This window comes from Numida meleagris, chromosome 11 (genome assembly GCF_002078875.1).
Source record: "Numida meleagris isolate 19003 breed g44 Domestic line chromosome 11, NumMel1.0, whole genome shotgun sequence".
NCBI lineage: Eukaryota > Metazoa > Chordata > Aves > Galliformes > Numididae > Numida > Numida meleagris.
This window is the reverse complement of record NC_034419.1, coordinates 2,143,211-2,161,797: the sequence shown is the minus strand read 5'-3', so window position 1 is coordinate 2,161,797 and position 18,587 is coordinate 2,143,211. Positions and strand designations below refer to the sequence as shown.

Below are 18,587 nucleotides of genomic sequence, written 5' to 3'. Positions count from 1 at the left end.
CTTTCTGCCCTTGCCTTTCCTTCCAGTTTCCCGTTAGCTCTGTTCTGTTGTTGCTGGTGTGTCTGAGCCACCTGGTTCAGATCTGTTAGGGACCTGTCTGCAAGAGTGGCGGTGCAGGTGTAAAGCGAATGTCAGGAGAGAGTTGAAAGTGCTGAATGATGTTTCTATTGGCAGCAGCAGCATGTCTGTAAAGTCATGGTGAGACTTCCCTGAGCACGTGGTTGCGGGGCAGTTGAAGCTGAATCAAGTTGGCTCCGCTTCTCCTTTGAGTGTCCTTCCTCTGCTGGATGGTTCTCCCCTTTCCTTTCAATGGCACTGGCACTATACCAGTGCAGGAAGCCACGCTGGCAAAAACAAGTATTTTCTTCCTCAGCTGAACTTTCTTGCCAGAGTAGTTCCTGAGCAGGATCAGGTGAGTGCCAGTGCTGACTCAGGAGTGAGGATGGGGTTGAAGAGTGCTGACTTGGATTTACTTAAGCTGTTGTGAAGCTACGCCCTGAGATGCACGCTAAGGAGCAAAATGCAGCATTTGCCAAATACCAGTTTGGTAATTTTGTGTCCTCACGGATTGGTTTGACAGCTTCCACAAAGCAAGGCTGCGGAGCAGCGTAGAGACTGATTCATCTCTCCTAGAGCAAACACAACAGAAACTGTTGAAATGCGAGTTTCCTGAAGCTGTTTCATTGCCATGCCTGGTGCCCTGCTCTAGAAGTCAGGTCCTCATAGTTACTCAGTCTTTTGTGTCTTGTTTTCAATGAGAAGGCCTTACGTAACGGCATGCGCCTGGTGTGGGTACCTGCCACCAGCTGAAGGCAGAGAACCGAGAACCAAGTCCTGAGCAGGTTGCTAAGCAGTCATCAAATAGAAAGCATTTTCACTTGGTTTTGTTTCAGTCAGTATTGGGGCTGGTAATTTGGGAAAAGAACCATCAGCGTTTCTCTCGTGGTCATTTCCAAAACATGCTAGCGTTTTGTCACTGCTTGGTGCTTATTTTGGTTTTCTCTCTTTGATTTTAGCCTGGAAATAAAAAAAAAATAAAAAAATAAAATAAAAAAAAAGAGCTGCAGTTATAAAGTCAGTAATACTGCAGACAGACCCCCTGCTCCTGGAGTGTCACAGTCTTCAGAACAGTGCAAATGTGCACACCACGTAGGCTTGGGTTTGGGTTGTTTTTATTTTGAATGAAGATCACCAATATAGATGATAGTTATGCAATTTCTGGGAGAGTTATGTTACAGAAGTTGGCCTAAAGCTGTTCATTCGCCTCAGTGACTTCGTTAGTCATCTTTTTATATTTCAGCACGCAGACTGCAGAATGACATATAACTTAGGACAAGCAGCAGCTCAAGGGAAGTCAGTAGCCGTGCCGCACTTGTAGGATGCTCATCAGTGTGACCTCATTTTGTCTCATTAAATAGACCCTCCATGCAGCACTAAAATACCCTACGTGTTCAGTTTAGCAAGTAATCCTGTTCTGCAGCAGTCCTGGAATAGAGGTGAGCTGGGAATGTAAACGCTGGCTCCAGGCATGAGGATAACTATCAGCAGTTCTGGCACCTTGTGCTGATACAACTGTTTGTACAGCTGCCCAATAGATTGGGGATCTGACCTGAGTTGAAAAGTAATCCTTAAAACCAAAACAAAATGCTGGTTTATTTTTAACTTCAATCAACTCCCTCATTTGTTTCCCTGCGAGCAGTTGTACCAGCACGGCAGGGCTGAGTGGGAGGGTGCTGCTCATGCTGGTGCAGCTGTAACTGTGCTCTGGAGAAATAACTGAGGGAGGGATTAGAAACTGATTTGGCACAGGCGGTGCTGGAAGAAGTCTGAACTTAGTTTTTTGTTTGAAGCCAGGCGTTTGGATCGAGTTGGATTCATTGCAGAGGATCGCTTTAAGGAGCAACCAAAACAAGCAGTTGTCTCCACCCCAAAATGTGCCCTGTTTTTACCAAATTAGGGAGGGGGTGGTGGATGAATCAAGTATCAGCACACACCTTTTTCTGGTGCAGATCAAGCCTTTGATGCGTGTTTTCTGACTCTGCCATTTCAGAGTGAGAGATCTGGAGATCTGGCTGCTCACCCAGGTTTTTTCCCTGAATACGATGCTTTTACATATTTTGAAAACAGAAACTATTTTTGCAAAGTGCGTGTGTATGAATCTTGTTTGATTTTTATTTCAGATGGGTTTTGTTTTACTGGGTAGCTCTTGGTTTCTTTTCTTTTTTTCCCCCCTCTTCTCTTCGAGGGGGTTCCTTCTAAGATGGAAGAGAGCTGAGAGCCCTCTCCTCCCCCCTCCTACTTTGGCAGCTCACCTATGGCCTGGAAGCGGGTGCGTGCTCCTCAGTCAGGAGGGCTGTGACTGTTTCTCCTCTTGCGGAATCCTCGCTTTAGCCTCTGTGCTTTGCTTTCTGTGTGTGGCAGGTAGGAGGCATTACAGCGACATTATTTGCAGTTTCTGTCAATCATACTCTTCAGCTTCTCTGAATTCTGGTGCCTTTGCTGGAAGTTTCCTTGTGTTATTGTGCAAGCTGGGAGGCTCCGGTCCCATCCTCCCTGTAGGCTCGTTACAGCCTCGAGGTGCACAGTCGCTCCTACTTGTCGAGGCTGTGCGTTGGTGTGAGTGGGAGCTCTGGCTCCCAGGCTTCTGGGCGTTGTTAACCCAGCGAAGGTGAGGTAAGAGCTGGCTTACAGGGTGCCAGCTTTCCCTTTCCCCTAGCCGTGACACAAACCCGAGCCTTGAAACTCACCTGAGCGCTGCGGGTGCTGTTGGGTCGGGCAGCCCCTCTGGCACAGAGCAGACCTCCCCAGTGCCACCCGTCCTTAGCAGATGTGCACGTTGCCATAACATCACGCCTTCCCTTTCTCTGCCAGCAGTGCTTTGCTGTGCTGAGCAGTGCTTTGCTGTTCCTCTAGCTCAGCACAAGTGCTGATTCATGCCCTGCCTTCATGTCAGCAGAACGGTGTGGGGCATTACCTGCTCGTGCCTTGCCTTCTGATGCTATGGGGGCTGTGGCATTTGGTACCTACAGCTGACATGAAAGCACTTTGCTGAGTTCGGCATGCAGAAACACAGCTGTTCCATCATCTTGTCCTGGGAGGCACCTGGGTAGAGTTAACAGGAGAATCCTTACTCCTTTGGGAATTCCTTAAGGAGGTGCTTGTCTTATTTAAGCTTTACTCCTGGGGAGGAGATGAAGGTCTGGGTCTGAAGAGCGTGAATGCTTTGCTACCAGCGTTAATGAAAGCATTAAATATAAGATTTTTGAGACAGGAAGTGAAATCGACTCCTTTGCGTATTCAGACTGTTAAGTTAAGGTGCAGATTCTTTCCAAGTTAGTCAAGACTCTTTACTGGTGTCAGTATGATTATTTCCCCCCTCCCCCCATCTGTGAATGCATGGACTGTGGTTTTCTGCTGATGGCCCTGCTGATAAGTTTTCTGCTGAGCCCTTCACTGATGTGATTTCTAGCAATGTTGTTCTTTCTTGATGGATAGGGCTGATTCCTTATGGTTTGTGATGGTTGAAAATAAATCCTTTCCTGGCTGCTGGAGCTGTGCTGAACAGCGGCGTTTGCATTGGAATACTTTAACAGGGACCTATATTCAGTGAAGGCTTTTTTCCCTTTTGTAACTGAGATGAACAGAAGCCAGGAATTAATGCACAGAAAGCTGCCTGACAGGGCCTTGCAAGCATTGGTCATTAAGCTCTTCTCTGGGAAGCGTTTGCTATATTCTCATCTCACCTATAAAATACAGAACTGGAATTGGTCGTCCCTGCTCTCCTAGGCACAAGCTTGGAAGAAAATCTGCGCCAATACTGATAAAGCAACCTTTTGTTAGCGTGTGTACTTGCTCTGGTTTTGCTGCTATGGAAACTCAGGCTTGGGCTGGAGCCAGTGTCTCAGGACGGAGCAGGAAGGTGCCCTTTATGCTGAGGCAGGGTGTGTTTTCAGGGAGGTGCAGCAGGATTCAGCAGCTCAGCTCCTGTACCTCACTGCCTGCTGGAGAGGAAGAGGGAGATAACCCAGCCAGGGCTGGGCCTGCTGCAGCCACCCCTCACACTGATGGCTGTGATGGGGACGCAGAGGTCCTCAGGCAGCCTGTGTCCTGCAGCGGACAAGGAGAAGCCTGGAGAGAAGAGCAGCAAGGGAATTAAATCATTTCATATCATACCTGTTATGTGCTGCCCTGTCTTTGTCCCTAGCCTGGTGTTATTGCGGTGCTGCCGTGTTTTCCAGCATCCAGCCGAACAGGAATGCAAGCTGGAAGAGGCTCTCTGGGCTGCTGTCTTGGGTTACCCTTGCTGGCAGACAGCTGCGTAACAGATGTTCACAAAGTGTTGCACAGTGCCTGCTCCATATGTTGCAAACAGTCACAGAGGTTTCCTAGTGCCTTGCTGTGTGCTAGGGCTTGTCGTTTAGAAAAAGTAAAATAAAAGAAGCTTTGACTGTAACGTACCAGTGTGAGAAAGCAAGAATTCTCGCGGCCTTGGGTCTGGTAAGGGATTCAAGTACCTCATCCCTCCTTGAATGCAATCTGTACCTTATGCATAGGTGACAGCAGAATGCCTTTGCAGTTCCTCTAAGGAAACAGCCTTCTTTAGTCCTGGATCTGGGTAGCAGTTCTGTTGGTTGTTTGAGCGTTCCAGCCTGAGTTAAGACTGCATAGCTCAACCTCTTATGCTTCAGAAGGAGCTGAAAAGGTTTGGCTTCCTCTGCTTTCTTAGGAAGAGAGCAGAAAATCTGTGGTCTCACAGGCTACAGGCAGAAGTGCTAGAGCTTTGTGATGACTGGGATCTAAGTAGGGCACAGATTGTTGTCTTTCAGATCTCTAGAAGATAAAAACACAGGGTGCACTTAAGGACTTACACTACAAGCTTAGTTGTATTTTCTATGTGGTCCTTTCTGTAAGCTCAGTCAAGCTTTGTCTTAAAGTTGATGGGGCTCCTTCCTTCTGCACACTTCAGCAGTGGGTGTTTTTGCCCTGCTGTTGAGACAGGAACGTTTTGAGTGGAGAGAGAGTGCTTTTGGTTAGCTCGTGGCATAGGGGGTGTAGGGCCAGCCACACCTGAGAGTGGTTGCTGTCCTCTGTGGCAGCGGAGTATCCTCTGCTGCATCCCGATCACTGTTCTCTTCCTCAGCTGCCTTTCTGCCAGCAGCTTTCTCTGAAGTGTCTGTTTTGAATTTGTCAGGATAGTGTTCTCCCCTCTGGTCTTGATCTGTAGAACCACCTTGGTGAGGGAGCATGTCCAAAAAGAGCTGTATTTAGTAATAGCTGGGGCACTGGACAAGGTGCAAGGGGAGGCTCAGGATTCAAAGCTGTACTCGAGGAGGCTAGGAAGGCTTGTAGCTTCCAAGGTACCTAAGTGGCTGAATGTGAGCAATTCTGGTTACATCCTGAATGTTTTTGCAGGTTCTGTTTCTGCAGGAGGGATGTGTCTGGCTGCAGGGGTCCTGGAGGTCTTCTGCTGACGTCTCTCGAGCGCATGGTTCAGTGCTGGGAAGTTGATCTCAAATCAAAGCACACAGGGATGTTGTTCCATTTTAGGCTCAGTTTTCGTTTATAGAAGTTGAGTCACCCATTCTGGCATCACTAGAAAAGACAGTGCTTTTTCAGCATGGATGCTAACTGCCTCCACTCTTTGCCAGCCAGACTACCTCCAGCTCGCAGCCACCAGGCACCCTCTGGCCAGATGCTCTTGTCCTCTCTCCTGACGTGTTAGTATTGTTTTAGTTCTGTGCTTTGCTCCCGTCTGCGCTGGCGATGTTAAGGGAAAGTCCAACTTTTGTCACCATGACCTTGAGGTCAGCGTTCATCCTTGCCTGTGGCCCCGTCCCAGGCTCCTCCGTGGCCATCTGCCTTGTTGTTTGGCTGTGCAGATCCCGCGGGCAGGCCGAGGTGCTGGGAGCCGCAGCGGGGCCCTGTGGGAAGGCAGCCATGCGGGCTGCTCACAATGGAGGCGTGAGTCAGCGCTGCTTAAGGCAGTCAGCTTTCTTGCTGTGTGCATCGCCATTTTAAATGTTTGTTCTTCATTTTCTTTTGGTAGAGTTCAGCTTTACTAGTGAGTCATGAAGCGTTGCCAGTATTCCCATATAAGACAGCTTGGAAGGAGTGGGAAGATGAGCGTCGTGGTGCGATCTCGGTAGTTCTCACACTTGTGGTGAAGCTCTTTGCCACCACCTCTCAAGTGCATGGTAACGTGGGGCTTGCTCCTCTCTCACCTTAAGCTAACCATCACAGAAGCATCGCTGCTGCTCCCACTGCCTTCTTGTGCTGGCAGCCTTGCATTGTTGTGTTTTAGCAGCTGGCCTGGCACGAGCAGGCATTTATGTTGTCCTGCTGCCTCCATCCTTGTGTCAGCACGGATGCTTGTGTTGTTTGCACAGTGAATGGCACTGGGAGCCTGACCTGAGTTGAACCAGTACAGCAGAGGTGTTTGTCTTGCTGCAGTTTGTTGTGCAGCTGTGTTATTTCTTGTGCTGGTGCAAGGCTAGGTGTACAATAGGATGCAAATGCTGCTCTGGGAAGTGTGCGCTGTGTTCTAGCGACCATGGAGCTACAGATAGAGGGTTTTTTAAGCTGCAGTGAAGAGGTGAGGGTGCTCATGCAACGCTGTCCTTGGGTATGAAACATCTTTGCCTAGTGTATTTTTGCAGAACCTGGTGTCTCACCCCTAAGTTTGAAATTGCTTAAAACTGTGGCTCTGAGCAGGTGCCTGAGACTTGTCCTTCCTGGCCTCTGTTCAACTGTACCTGTGTGTGCATGTGAATATGCTTGATGTTCTCCTGCCCCGGTTCCCTTCAGTTAGTGCTGGCCATCTCCTTGGCTCTGGGGAAGGTCTGGTAAGACGTGGACTTCAGCCTGGGGTCCATGACATCCTCTGGCTGGATCTTGGAGCGCACAGCCCAGTTTGCTACTGTGGGATGTCACATACCCTTCTGAAGGGCAGCATCAGTAGGGGCAGTATGCATCACTCCACTCCATGACTGTGGAGCACAGGCTTACTTTGTGTGTCTTTCTGGGTTTTCTTTGGAAAGATTTTGTGCCAGTACAGGAAAATACAACTTATTGCTCTTGATGTCCATGCTACTAAAGACCAAGTGCTGGAAATGTGAAGTATGTAGCTCAAATTCAGAGTGTGCATTTAGATTTAAATATTGTGGAGCCAGTCTTTTTCCAGTACATAATATTTTTAGTAGATGGGATAATGGAGTATCAGGCGTGCTATGTCCTTGTGCAGTCACCAGTAACTCTGTTTACCCTCACCCCTCACAAGTGTGACCTGGTGGGCGGTCTGTCTTGCTGGCTGTCCTTGGAGGGGGGATGCTAAACTGCCCTATGTGTTCTGCTGCTGCTGTCTGATCTCTGGTTGCAGCGCTGGACATCGCCAAAGGATGTGCTTGGATGACCTCGTCTCCCTGAGGCTGTTGTGTGGATTATAGGCTGCATTTCAGTCCAACTGGAAGGACTCTGAATTTCACAAGCCAGTTGAAATAGTTGAACCAATGCCTTTGTTTAACAGAGGAAGGATGAGTAATATTTAGGCCTTCAAATAGTTTTTTTTCACTTTATAGTTGTTTGAAACTGCTGGGATTCTTCTGTCTCTATTTGCGGATGGTGTCCATGTTTAGTAATAATTCTTTGCTTTGAGTTGGTCTGAATATCACACAGTTCCCACTCGCAGATGTAACATGTTGGTTTTTCAAGCCCTGTAGTTAGCTTCCTCTTCAGTATTGTCTCTTAAATGCTATTGGTGACAAAGCATTTTTCCTTGCATTTACTCATACACCCCACAGTGTGGGCTGCTGCTGTCCTCTGAGCAACTCAGGTACCATGTTTGTCATGCAACTCAGGTAGCATGTTCTTAGGTGTTGCTTATCTTTCAGCAGCCTTCTTAAAGTAGGCCAGGGTTCCCTTCTCTTGCTCTGATGGCTAAAATCTGCCCAGAGTTGTCTGAGAACAGCCTGCCAGTGTGCGTGTCTGCCTGGATATTTGTGATCTGTCTGTAGTTAATGAAGGCGTCTGAAGCTAATGAGCATGCTTAGATAATCTCCGTTCTCTCGGACGGGGACATTAGTGCTTCGTTCTGTCACTGGTGAAATGGAGACCCTGAGACACGTTGCAATCAACTCGCAGTGGGAGCTGGGACCGGTACCAGAACTGGGAGTTGTACGTGTGTCTTTGGGAATGGAGATGTGGAGGACTCTCTTAGCTCCCTTGTCCCATGAAGTTTAAAGTACAGGAAGGTGTGAAGTTGTGCCCTGTGTTTGGAATAATGGAAAACTCTGCTTTGGTCATTGTCAAAATAAAAGAAACCAAATCTAAGGCAAAGCTGCATAGACATGAGGAGAGCTAAGTCTGTGAAGCATTCGACTGTGCAGTGCTTGTGTGTCGCAGGTGCTGGCACCGTGCTTCTTGGATATTAGCTACCATCAAACAAAGCTAAGAAGTATATAGGTGAGCCTCTGCTGCTCGAACTCTGTCTTTCTGAGAAAGCAAATGAGAGGGAGGAGAGAAATCCACAGCCTGTTTTGGTCTCTGTGGTGCGACTCGAGCTCTGCATGAGTTCAGAGACTTAAACCTTATCCTCTGATCCAAATATGATGTTTTTCTGTTTCCTACACCAGCAAGTTGACTATTCACATCCCGTTACACTGGGTGTAGTTGTGCGAGGACCGTGTGGTCACGTAGCCACAAAAGGAAATGTTTTCCATTGGATCAGTGAGATGATTCAACTGAAATGTACGTATGCACTCTTACTTTTCCAGAATCCAGTGCGACGGGATGTGCGGACAGGAGAGGGAAGCATCATCCTGTTGTTGTGACCTTTTGGGTTAGGCTGTGTTAAACATGTTTTCAAGTATCGTCCGCAGTTTCATAATCTCGAGCTGCATCTTCTATGCTGCTGAACTGGAGAGTGAGGGAAGAGCCAGAAGAGCTGTTTTCTCCCTGGATCGTGGCCCAGTGCGGTGGTGGTGTGTAGCTGCAGAGACATCCCGTGGCCAGAGCAGGGATAGCCTGAACTTTGCTCAGGCCTCCGAGATCCCTTGGGCTTTCATTATTGCCCCTGGACGTGGCTGTTCCAAAATAACTGATAAATGCAAGAAACTGTAGTTGCCGTGGGGTTCTTGTGCCAAAGGCTTCAGATAGTTCCTCGTTGTGAGGAGATGCTGCGGTGTTTTCCCCAGGAGCAGCCACAGTCTAAGCTAGAAAGGGCAAAGCGTCTGGAGAGAACTCGGGCAGCTTTGCTTTTTCCATTGTCCTGTGGCTGTGCCAGGCAATCTGCAAACATTTAAAGAGCATCTGTCTTCTCCAAAGCACTTTTAATGTCATTTGGACTTAGCAGTCTCTCTTGCCTACCTTTAGAAAGCCCGGGCTTATTGTGCGAGTAGGCTATGTAAAAGCATCAGGAAACAGCTGCTCTGAAGGGCTTAGGGTAATAAGGGAGAGGATCCAAGGGGAAGCCACTTAGATGCAGCGGCAGAGTGGCTATGGCACTCCTGTTCTGAAAATCTTCCATGTCATAGCTTGGAGAGAAGTGAAAAAGGGAAGGAGGAAACAGCGCTGGGTCAGGAGGTGGACAGAAGTTACTTGGTTGCTTAGATGTGAAAAGCACAGGGGCACGGGGAATGGGATTCTGGTTTTTCAAGGGCTTGTTCTGCCTGCGTTGGTTCTGTCACCGTCACTGCTGGGCGGGCGTGGGCTGGCTTTTACTTGTGCTGGAGCTCCCAGTCTGTGCTCTGTCACCACAGTGCCTTACTGATGAAATGCACTGAAGGAAGGAAATGGTATTTTCTGAAGATGAGAGCCTCAGAATACTCAGCCTTCCTTCTTTCCCTGTTTCCTATCTACCCTACCGGAGAAGCTGCGGATGAGACAGACTCCAGATGAGCATGTGCTTACCTACACAATGGAAGGGGTGGTGAGGAGCATGCTGGAACAAGGGGGAAGTAAATGGAGAATGTAAGAGAGACACTTGCAGATATAAAGAAAAAACAAAAACTGCAAAAACTTTTCCTGGGAGATGAGGATGAATCCAGGTGGTTCTCCATTCACAGGAGTCTCGTTTGCCTTTTCAGGTCATCGTAAGGACGCGGATAGCCAGGATTTCCCTCGGGTCTGCCTGAGCACTGCTGAGCTGCACCTCCCAGCCTTTGTGGCTCTCCCCATGCTCCAGGAGTTGAACTGGTGCCCAACGCAATGTGTGTTTGTCAAACCATGGAAGTGGGCAAGTATGGCAAGAATGCCACTAAATCTGGAGACCGGGGGGTCCTGCTGGAGCCTTTCATTCACCAGGTGGGCGGCCACAGCAGCATGATGCGCTATGACGACCACACCGTCTGCAAGCCGCTCATCACCAGGGAACAGCGCTTCTACGAATCCCTGCCCCCAGAAATGAAGGAGTTCACACCTGAGTACAAAGGTGAGGCCTGCTGTCATCCTGCAGTGCGCTGACGTGCTTTGTGAACCCGCCCTCTCGTTTTCCTGGAGCTGCTCATGCGCTGCTGTCTTTCTGTCTCATTTTATTTTTGCTTTTACTCTTCTCTTTTGCAGGCTAGCAATTTGATTGGAGCTTTTGGAAAGGGGGAAGTCTCTTTTCTGTGCTTAACGTGTTCACCCTTCTGGACAGAATCTGATTGTTGTAGTCTGACGCTTAAGGTTATGACTGAAATAATTTTACTGGCAAGTTATTGTCAGTTACTTCTGCCTTGACCTTGAGCAGATGAAGTTAGGTCATGCACTGAGCAGTTGTGCGTTCCAGTCCCATAATTTACTGCTTCCTCATCCCAGCTCTTTTATGGACCTGTATCAGAAAACTGCTGAAGCAGGAAGTGTTTCTTTCCGAGTGCTGAGGTGCAGTGAGCCTTGTCCCCAGCTGCTCCCAAGGAGTGGAATTTTCCAGTCTCTGTCTCACTGTAGCAGATCGATTGCTCCCTGTATCTTTCAGAAGATACACTTGTGGCAGCGTGTTCCCCTTCAGAAGGTAACTCTGGCTGGCGGCCTGCTGGGGTGCTTGGTGTTTGTGTTGCCTCTGCTGCTTCCTCCCCGTGTGGCACAAGGACGACTGTGCTTCAGAGGCAGCTGGGACCACCATCTGCTCCAGGTCGTGCCATTTGATCTGGCTGTATCCTGAAGGGCTCAGAGTAGTGTCAGCTTGCCTACCTGTGTCTGTATACGGATCGTGAGTGAGTGATACCATCTCCAGCAGACGGGTCCTCTTGTACCCTCAAGCTGCTCTGGATCCATATGGTGCTCTGGTGACCCATCTGAAATCCCAGCTGAAGCCTGTGTAGTTACTGGAATCGATGTGATATCAGGCTTTTTTCAGGAGGTGTGTTTAAAACTGATGAAGCTGATGGTCCAGATGGACGCCTAACATCATCATCGTATTTCCTGGTTGCCTAAAGGCACGGGACATGCACCTCCACTGCAGTATGGGATTTCATCTGAGACTCCAGTGCAGTTTCCTGCTGGTCCTGGGGTCAATCCTGCTGCTCTGGAGAAGATGATGTTTCCTGTCTGAGCATGTAGATATATAACACTAAGATTGCCTCTTCGGAGGTGTGGCTTGTGGAGCACATCCAGGCACACTGAGGGCTTGGGTGGTCATTTATGTAGTGACATGCTGGAGTCCTGAACTTCTCAGAACTTGTGTTGAGCTTTCTTATGCTTGTTGGCATTGTCGTGTGCAGATAAGGAAAGATAGTAATGTGATGTTCTCCAACTGAGCAGTGAAATTTTCCATCACTTTCATGGCAAATCTTTGGATTCAGTCCAAGTAGCACCAAATATTCTTGGCAGCTGTTTGGTACTGGTGACAAGCTGATAGAAGATTTCATTGCTGCAAGTTAAGAGAGATGTTGATTGCCTTGATTTCAGGGCTGGAGGTGCCCTGAAGATGTCAGCCCTAACTGAAAGTTCCAGCTGTTCTGCTCTGTGGCTGACCAGCTAGATACATTGAGAATTGGTGCCATGAAAGATCTTTATCTTCCGTGGGAGTACATTTTTTTTCAGGAGCCTTTGGAAGGTAATATTGGACAGGGCTCACGTGGACCTGACTGCCTTCAGCTGGCACAGGCAGCTCCTGCTTTTTATCACTAAGAAACCCTGGGGCCTCACAGATCCCTTTTCTGCGAGACTGGCTGACTTGAGATACGAGCAGCACGTGTCACCTAAGTCTCAGTGCTCAGATGCTGGAGAGTTCTTTGAGCAGAGAAAGCAGACCAGGGGTGCTCTTGTCAACAGCAGGAACATGTCTGCAGGACATAAGTTAGTTCATTTGGGTTGAGTATCTATGTTTCATATGCTTTTCCCCCTTCAGCAGCTTGGTAGACTCTGCTTTACTTCCTCTGGTTTGTTGACACTTCTTGTTTTCTTGTACACTGCAAGAATGAATGGAGTGGAACATCCATCCCCCATCAGCTTTCCAACTGCACTTCATTAGCACAGCACATGGGGATGTCAGCACTCTGGGCTAGGGGTATCATGCTTAATTTCCTGTGGATGGCACAGCTTCTTCTGCTGTTTCCAACTGTTCACTCTCGTGGTGACGCAAGGCTCCTGTATGCAGAGGTTTCTCCTCTGTGCTGCGTTAAAAATGTTGGGGTTCTCCCCTTGTCATCCTGAACCTCACTTCACTGCTCTGGATTTGGTTTGCTGCTCTGTGAGCTATTGCTTCCTCAGTGTTGCTGAACATGTGTATTCTAGCATTTATGGATTTCCTCTGCTGGGAAACAGAACTGACAGGATCCTTCTTTCTGGCAGGTGTGGTGTCTGTCTGTTTTGAGGGAGACAGCGATGGCTACATTAATCTGGTAGCATATCCCTACATGGAGAATGAAGCTTTGGAGCAGGATGACATGCCAGAGAGGGACCAGCCACGGCGCAAGCACTCGCGTCGGAGTCTTCACAGGTCAAGCAGCGGTGCTGAGCACAAGGAGGAAAAACCTGGCCTGGCCAGTGACAGCACTGAAAGGTAAAAGCTTTTGGGGGTCCTGTAACGATGTGATGAGTGGGAAATCTCTCTTTCTACTTTCAGCTCTGGTCCTGCTTTTATTGAGGTGTTTTGTACCTCTGTATACCTGCTAGATTGTCTTGCACTTGCTGTCCCAGCATACTGTGACACTGCAGACTATGTTAGGGGGTTGTGCCCAGTTCTAGACAAACTTGTCCAAGTGAAATGCTTCTGACACGGGATGACAGTTGGATGTGGGAGCAAAGCCTGTGGGACAGATTCAAATACAGACTGAAAGACCATCTGGTCCTTAACCTGAAGTTATGAGTCCACAGCCTGGGACATTAGCGAGGATTTGCTGTTAATCTGGCAGGGTTTGAATAGCATGATGTATGCAGCAGGAGAAGGAGCAGGAGGCGGTGATGTGCAGGTGTGACTGTTGTAAATATCTGGAGAATGCATGGATTCTAACATGCTTCCTTGTTCTGTCTTTATGCCAGCAGCATCCAGGAGGCAAAGAGTTCCAGGATGGACTTGCACATCCACTCAGATGTTCCATTTCAGATGTTGGATGGGAACAGTGGCCTGAGCTCTGAAAAGATCAGCCATAACCCCTGGAGCCTGCGCTGTCACAAGCAGCAGCTGAGCCGCATGCGGTCGGAGTCCAAGGAGCGAAAACTCTACAGTATCCTTAGGGAAGCAAACCGAGTGGGTCAGGTTGCTGCTGCTGTGCTGGCCTGCACTACACTCTTGTGCCAGAAGCAGCTAGGCCTGTGTTTCCCTTGGCTTGCGTTAAGAATAATGCTTTTCCCATCCATTGCACAAGCAAAGCCGTAGTAAATTTTCTTTTTACTACTCTTTCCTACTTCTCAAACAACGCCACTGATTTCTGACCCTGACGCTCAGAGAGGCCACGTTTCTGGCTAGTTTCCTGCGTTTCTTTTTTTCCTTCTGGACTTTCTCTGAGTTGGCTTCTGTTTTCTCAAACTGTTGAGTTCTTCACGTGAGGCCTTGCCCAGCAGCAGATGTGGGTCTAGCCTGTTCAGTAATTCCTTGGGAAGGAGCTATGGTCGTCCTTGTCACCTTTCTTGAGTCTCTTCCAGTTCTACTGTATCCTTCTGGAAGTGGTGACCAGAACTGCACGCCGTACAGAAGATGCTGGCGAACCAGAGATTTCCACTGGCATACAGTCATGTTGTGTCTCTACTTCCTCATAGTTTGTGACACACACTCTTGTTGTAAACGCTGTTTGTTTGTTGCAGCATCCCATTCCTGACTGTAATGGCTGTCTCAAAACCCACTGCTTTATACATTAAGATTAAAAGTAACAAAACTTTCCCCTTACGTTCATCATCTTGCACGTTAACTCTAGAGGATGTCTACCCATTTAGTGACCAAGTGGGTCTCCTAAGGTCCTTTAGGGATTTTTGACAGCTGCTCCTCATTTTTGAAACTTTGACTGACTTAGTATACTGTTTGTCATCTCCTTCCCTTTTCTGGGTCGCTTGTTGGCCAGCATGGTTCTCCACACACAGGCCTTGTGAATGACTCTGACTGTGTGACCAGTCAGACATCCCAACTCTCTTCTTCTTTCATTAGCAAGCTAATTAATTGACTGTCAGCATCTCAGTCTGCTGTCTGGCCTCTTTGAGGTGCCGTGTCACAGATCTCCTAATCCTCATGCAGATTTCATTTGGTCTGACACTTCATGTCTGCGTTAGTCAAAGTTGCTGAAGAACCCCCGGGTATTTCTGAGGTGTGACTTCCGCAGAAGGTGTGCTTGATCCTTCCCTGAGAAGTCAGTTATCAGCTTCTGTTCTTCAGGACAGCCTCCTGCTGAGCTGTGTGATCCACTTCTGTCAGTTTGTAGTTCCCCAGATCTCCGGGAGTCAGCATTGCCTTAGTCTCCTAGTGCTAAGGCAACTTTAAATGAACTGCAGTTCCTGTTCAATAGTATGAGTAGATCTGTCTTGTGACCTTTAGTGCTTCTGGGTGAGACTGCCCAGTTCTGATTATTTGTTATTCATTAGTTCTTGTTGGATGTACATCTCTTCTCCTGGCACTTCAGCTTGAGCTAATCTGTATTTGGAAAAAGTTTTGGCTTGGGAATCCCCAGTAAACACAATGAATTATTAGTGTTACTTCCTTTTTAGAGTCTCTTTTTACTCCCACCTCCCTCTAGCTCCTTTTATACTTGGCCTATAAGCCCTTCAAGCAGTCTGAGTGGCTTCTTCATGTGGCCTAAGAAGGATTTGTTGTTTTCTGTGCCTTTGCAAATCATTCCTCACGCACTTTTGTTTTGTTTTGTTTTTTAACTTGACAGCTTATGTTTTTGTTCACCTGCTAGAACTTGATTTTTTGTTTTGCTTGCCTAGAAACAGCCTTGCTTTTAATAGCTTTATTCTTCCACGTCTTAACTGTGGGCTTCCTTTTCCTATTCTCAAATGTGTGCTTTGAGCCTCCAACATACATTTTTAAATAGACTCCGCATCACTCGCAGAGCAGTAATTCTTTATAGCTGTCCTATCTTTTTTTAACATACTTCCTTATTTTTATGAAGTTCCTCTTTCAAATCAAACATAGTTGCTGGTAGATTTTTTTTCTAAATGTTAAACTCCCTTGCAAGTTGAATCTAGCTCTGTTCTGGTTGCCATTTCAGAGTAACATGTTGAGCCATGACCCACAGGGCAAATGTCAGGGCTCTTTCTCCCCTCTGGGACTCCTTTGCTGTACTGATTGTCTCAGGTTTGCTCTCAGCGTTGTGCCCTAATGGAAGGTGTGCCCATTGTGTGTGGTGGTAATTGAAGTTTCCCGTTACAAGCCTGTTTCCTGCCTTTGTGGCCTCTCCAGTTTCCCCCCTGTATTGGTCAGTGCTGCTGTTCTGGTCAGGCTGATAACAGAACTGTAGCTATTACTTGAGCCTTGAATTCCCAGTCCGTGGGGATTGTGTTCTTTGTCCATATGGTTAAATCATGAACTTGATTAGCCTTCAGGCTCCCCCTAATGTATCACCGGTCCGTGCTGGCACGATGTGTTTTTCCTGACATTAGCATTCCGCTCCTTGGTTCCTCCTGCTGGGCTTTCCAGTAGGCCTGTGTGTGACCTCCTGTTTGGGCTGGGCCTGCCACTTTCCAGGCTGACTCTACTACCAGCTACCAAAGCCCATGTGCCACTGTTTGGGTTTTGTCCTTCACCTTCCTGGTTTGTTTTACTTTCTCTTTGGTTCCTGTTTGCCTGTCTCATGCTGCCCTGTGTCCCCCCTCGTGGTGGCTCTGGGGAGCTCTCCTTGACGCTTCTCTCAGAGTTCCTTTTGCTGGAGAATGTGGTGCATCATTTCAAGTTTCCCTGTGTGCTTGATCTGAAGATGGGGACCAGACAGCACGGAGATGATGCCTCTGAGGAGAAGGCTGCTCGGCAGATGAAGAAGTGTGAACAGAGCACTTCTGCCACCTTGGGTGTGCGAGTGTGTGGGATGCAGGTAGGAATCCCCAAGGCTGCAGGTGCTGCACATTCCTTTTTCCTGCCCCACTAGAGTTTCTAGTTAGTGTTTGCTGCTGAGCACTGAGTTAGTGGGTGGGTATGCTGGAGTTGGTGGTACATACTTTTGGTCTTCGTTTCAAAGCCTAGAGAGAGGTAACTTGCTTCTCCTGAGGTGGTCTGCTTGTTCACAGAAAATATGGGCATTTTTTTAAAACAACTGTTCTTGCTTAGCATTAAGCTGGAACTGCAGTGACTGGTGGAGATGTTTCTGCTCTACCATCATCTGACATCTACTTCTGTACTGTATTGAGTTATACATTTGTTTTCCTATTGTGGCTGCACCCCGAGCACAAGGATTCGCTGCTGATGCTGTTGAGCAATAGAGCTGATCCTTTCCCCACCTGCAGGAGCATCTCATAATCCACATCTCTGCCCACAGACTCTGAAGCAAGGAGGGCCCTTCGCTAATCACATGGCAGCGCATACCAGTAGCTCCTGCTGCCAGTGGATTGACTGAGCTGCTTTGCAAAAGAGTTGGCTTTTTAAGCCTCAGGGTCTGTGTTGTGCTCCTTGGGGATGCTCACTCTTTGGGTGTCAGGGGGGAGAGCTGTGGCCGTGAACACTCAAGCTGCTTGGGGCTGTGGGGGCAGGCAGGGCCGTTCCTGCTCTCTCCTGGCTGTGGTGGTGACATGAGTTGCCTCTGCGCTGTGGGTACAAAGCAGCTCTGGGCTCTCTGTATGTTGCCTTAACCTTGTGTTCCCACTTGATGTGCATTTCCTTTGGTGTTCCAGGTCTATCAACTGAACACAGGGCATTACTTATGCAGGAATAAATACTATGGACGTGGTCTTTCCATCGAGGGCTTCCGCAACGCCCTCTACCAGTATCTCCACAACGGCATAGAGCTGCGCAAGGACCTCTTTGAGCCTGTCCTCGCCAAACTCCGAAGCTTGAAGGCAGTTTTGGAGAGGCAGGCCTCCTACCGCTTCTACTCCAGCTCCCTTCTCATCATTTACGATGGGAAGGACAGCAGGGCAGAGATGTTTGTGGATTGCCAGCCCGAGACGCGCCTGAAGCAGATGGACGGCTCCGTTCCGGAGAGCCTGCAGGACGGCGGCGGCGTGGAGCCCAGCTCCCCCCCCCAGCCCATGGTGGATGTGCGTATGATTGACTTTGCACACAGCACGTTCAAAGGCTTCCGCGATGACCCCACTGTGCATGACGGACCTGACAGAGGTTATGTGTTTGGGCTGGAGAGCCTCATCAACATCATGGAACAGCTGCGTGAGGGAAACCAGTAGCCCTGGCCTAGGGCCGCTTATTCTTGTCCTGGTGCCCGGAGCAGCCACGACCATCTACTATCATGGGAAACAGCAGCCACTTCAGTTTTAAAACAATTGTATTGCTCCACTGTTTTTAAATGTACTTGGATAGAAGAGCTGAAGGGAGAGAGGGTGGAAGTGTTCCTCAAGCTGACCACAACAGCTCTGCCTCCCGGAGGAGGGGGCTCTACAGCTGCCTGCTGGGGCTCCTGGTACTGCGCTCCTCGCACGTGTATTCTGGAGGGGGGACCTGGCCCTAGGGAAGGGAAAGCAGGAGAGTGCAGGGCTCTAGGGCTGGAGCTGCGGCTTGTGGAGCCTCCTGTGTCAGCAGCCCCCTGAAGGCCTTTGGCTCGCAATTCTCCCAGGGCACTGGAGCAGCAGCCAGCAGCCTCTGTGGGGTGGGCAGGCTGCGGGCTCGCTGGCTGGCATTGCTAGCTCTGCCCTCTGTTTTGCCGACGAGGCTTTGCTTTTGATGCTGCCTTTTCCTTCTGTTTGGGCACTGTGAATAAGCGACCCAAACGGGGAAATAAAATGACCAAATGCAACCCAGGGCGGAGCTGCAGGGGCAGGAAATGATGCACTGCCGGTGCTGCCTCCACCCCTGCGGCCCCGGGGCAACGCGGGCAGGGCTCTGCCACGGTGACTCTGCCTTGGGCCACTGACCAAGCCACAGCTCAGCTCGTGGGCTAGCAATAGTACTTGTAGCAGTTCATGTGACCCCGGCCCTGCAGCGGGGCGTTCCGGACCATTTCAACCCTTCCCCTTGTAATTGTCGGTCCCACCGCTTGTACGCAAGGATCTCTGTGTGCCGAGGGCTCGGCCTGGCGGCT

The 18,587-nt window shown here is 49.0% G+C and overlaps 1 protein-coding gene across 11 annotated transcripts in view; it reads left to right on the top strand.

The window, feature by feature from the left end:
- IP6K1 (inositol hexakisphosphate kinase 1) overlaps nucleotides 1-18,306 on the top strand; it is a 35,688-nt gene extending 17,382 nt beyond the window's left edge. For 8 of the 11 annotated variants that reach the window (XM_021409867.1, XM_021409863.1, XM_021409865.1 and 5 more), the window contains 5 exons: nucleotides 10,080-10,423; nucleotides 12,766-12,976; nucleotides 13,456-13,640; nucleotides 16,258-16,433; nucleotides 17,227-17,736. In XM_021409867.1, the coding sequence (XP_021265542.1) occupies nucleotides 10,201-10,423; nucleotides 12,766-12,976; nucleotides 13,456-13,640; nucleotides 16,258-16,433; nucleotides 17,227-17,736 (1,305 nt within the window). In that variant the 5' untranslated portion in view covers nucleotides 10,080-10,200. Of the gene's footprint in view, nucleotides 1-10,079; nucleotides 10,424-10,608; nucleotides 10,985-12,765; nucleotides 12,977-13,455; nucleotides 13,641-16,257; nucleotides 16,434-17,226 lie in introns of those variants that run through there. The other 3 variants (XM_021409866.1, XM_021409868.1, XM_021409869.1) reach the window with 3 other exon arrangements.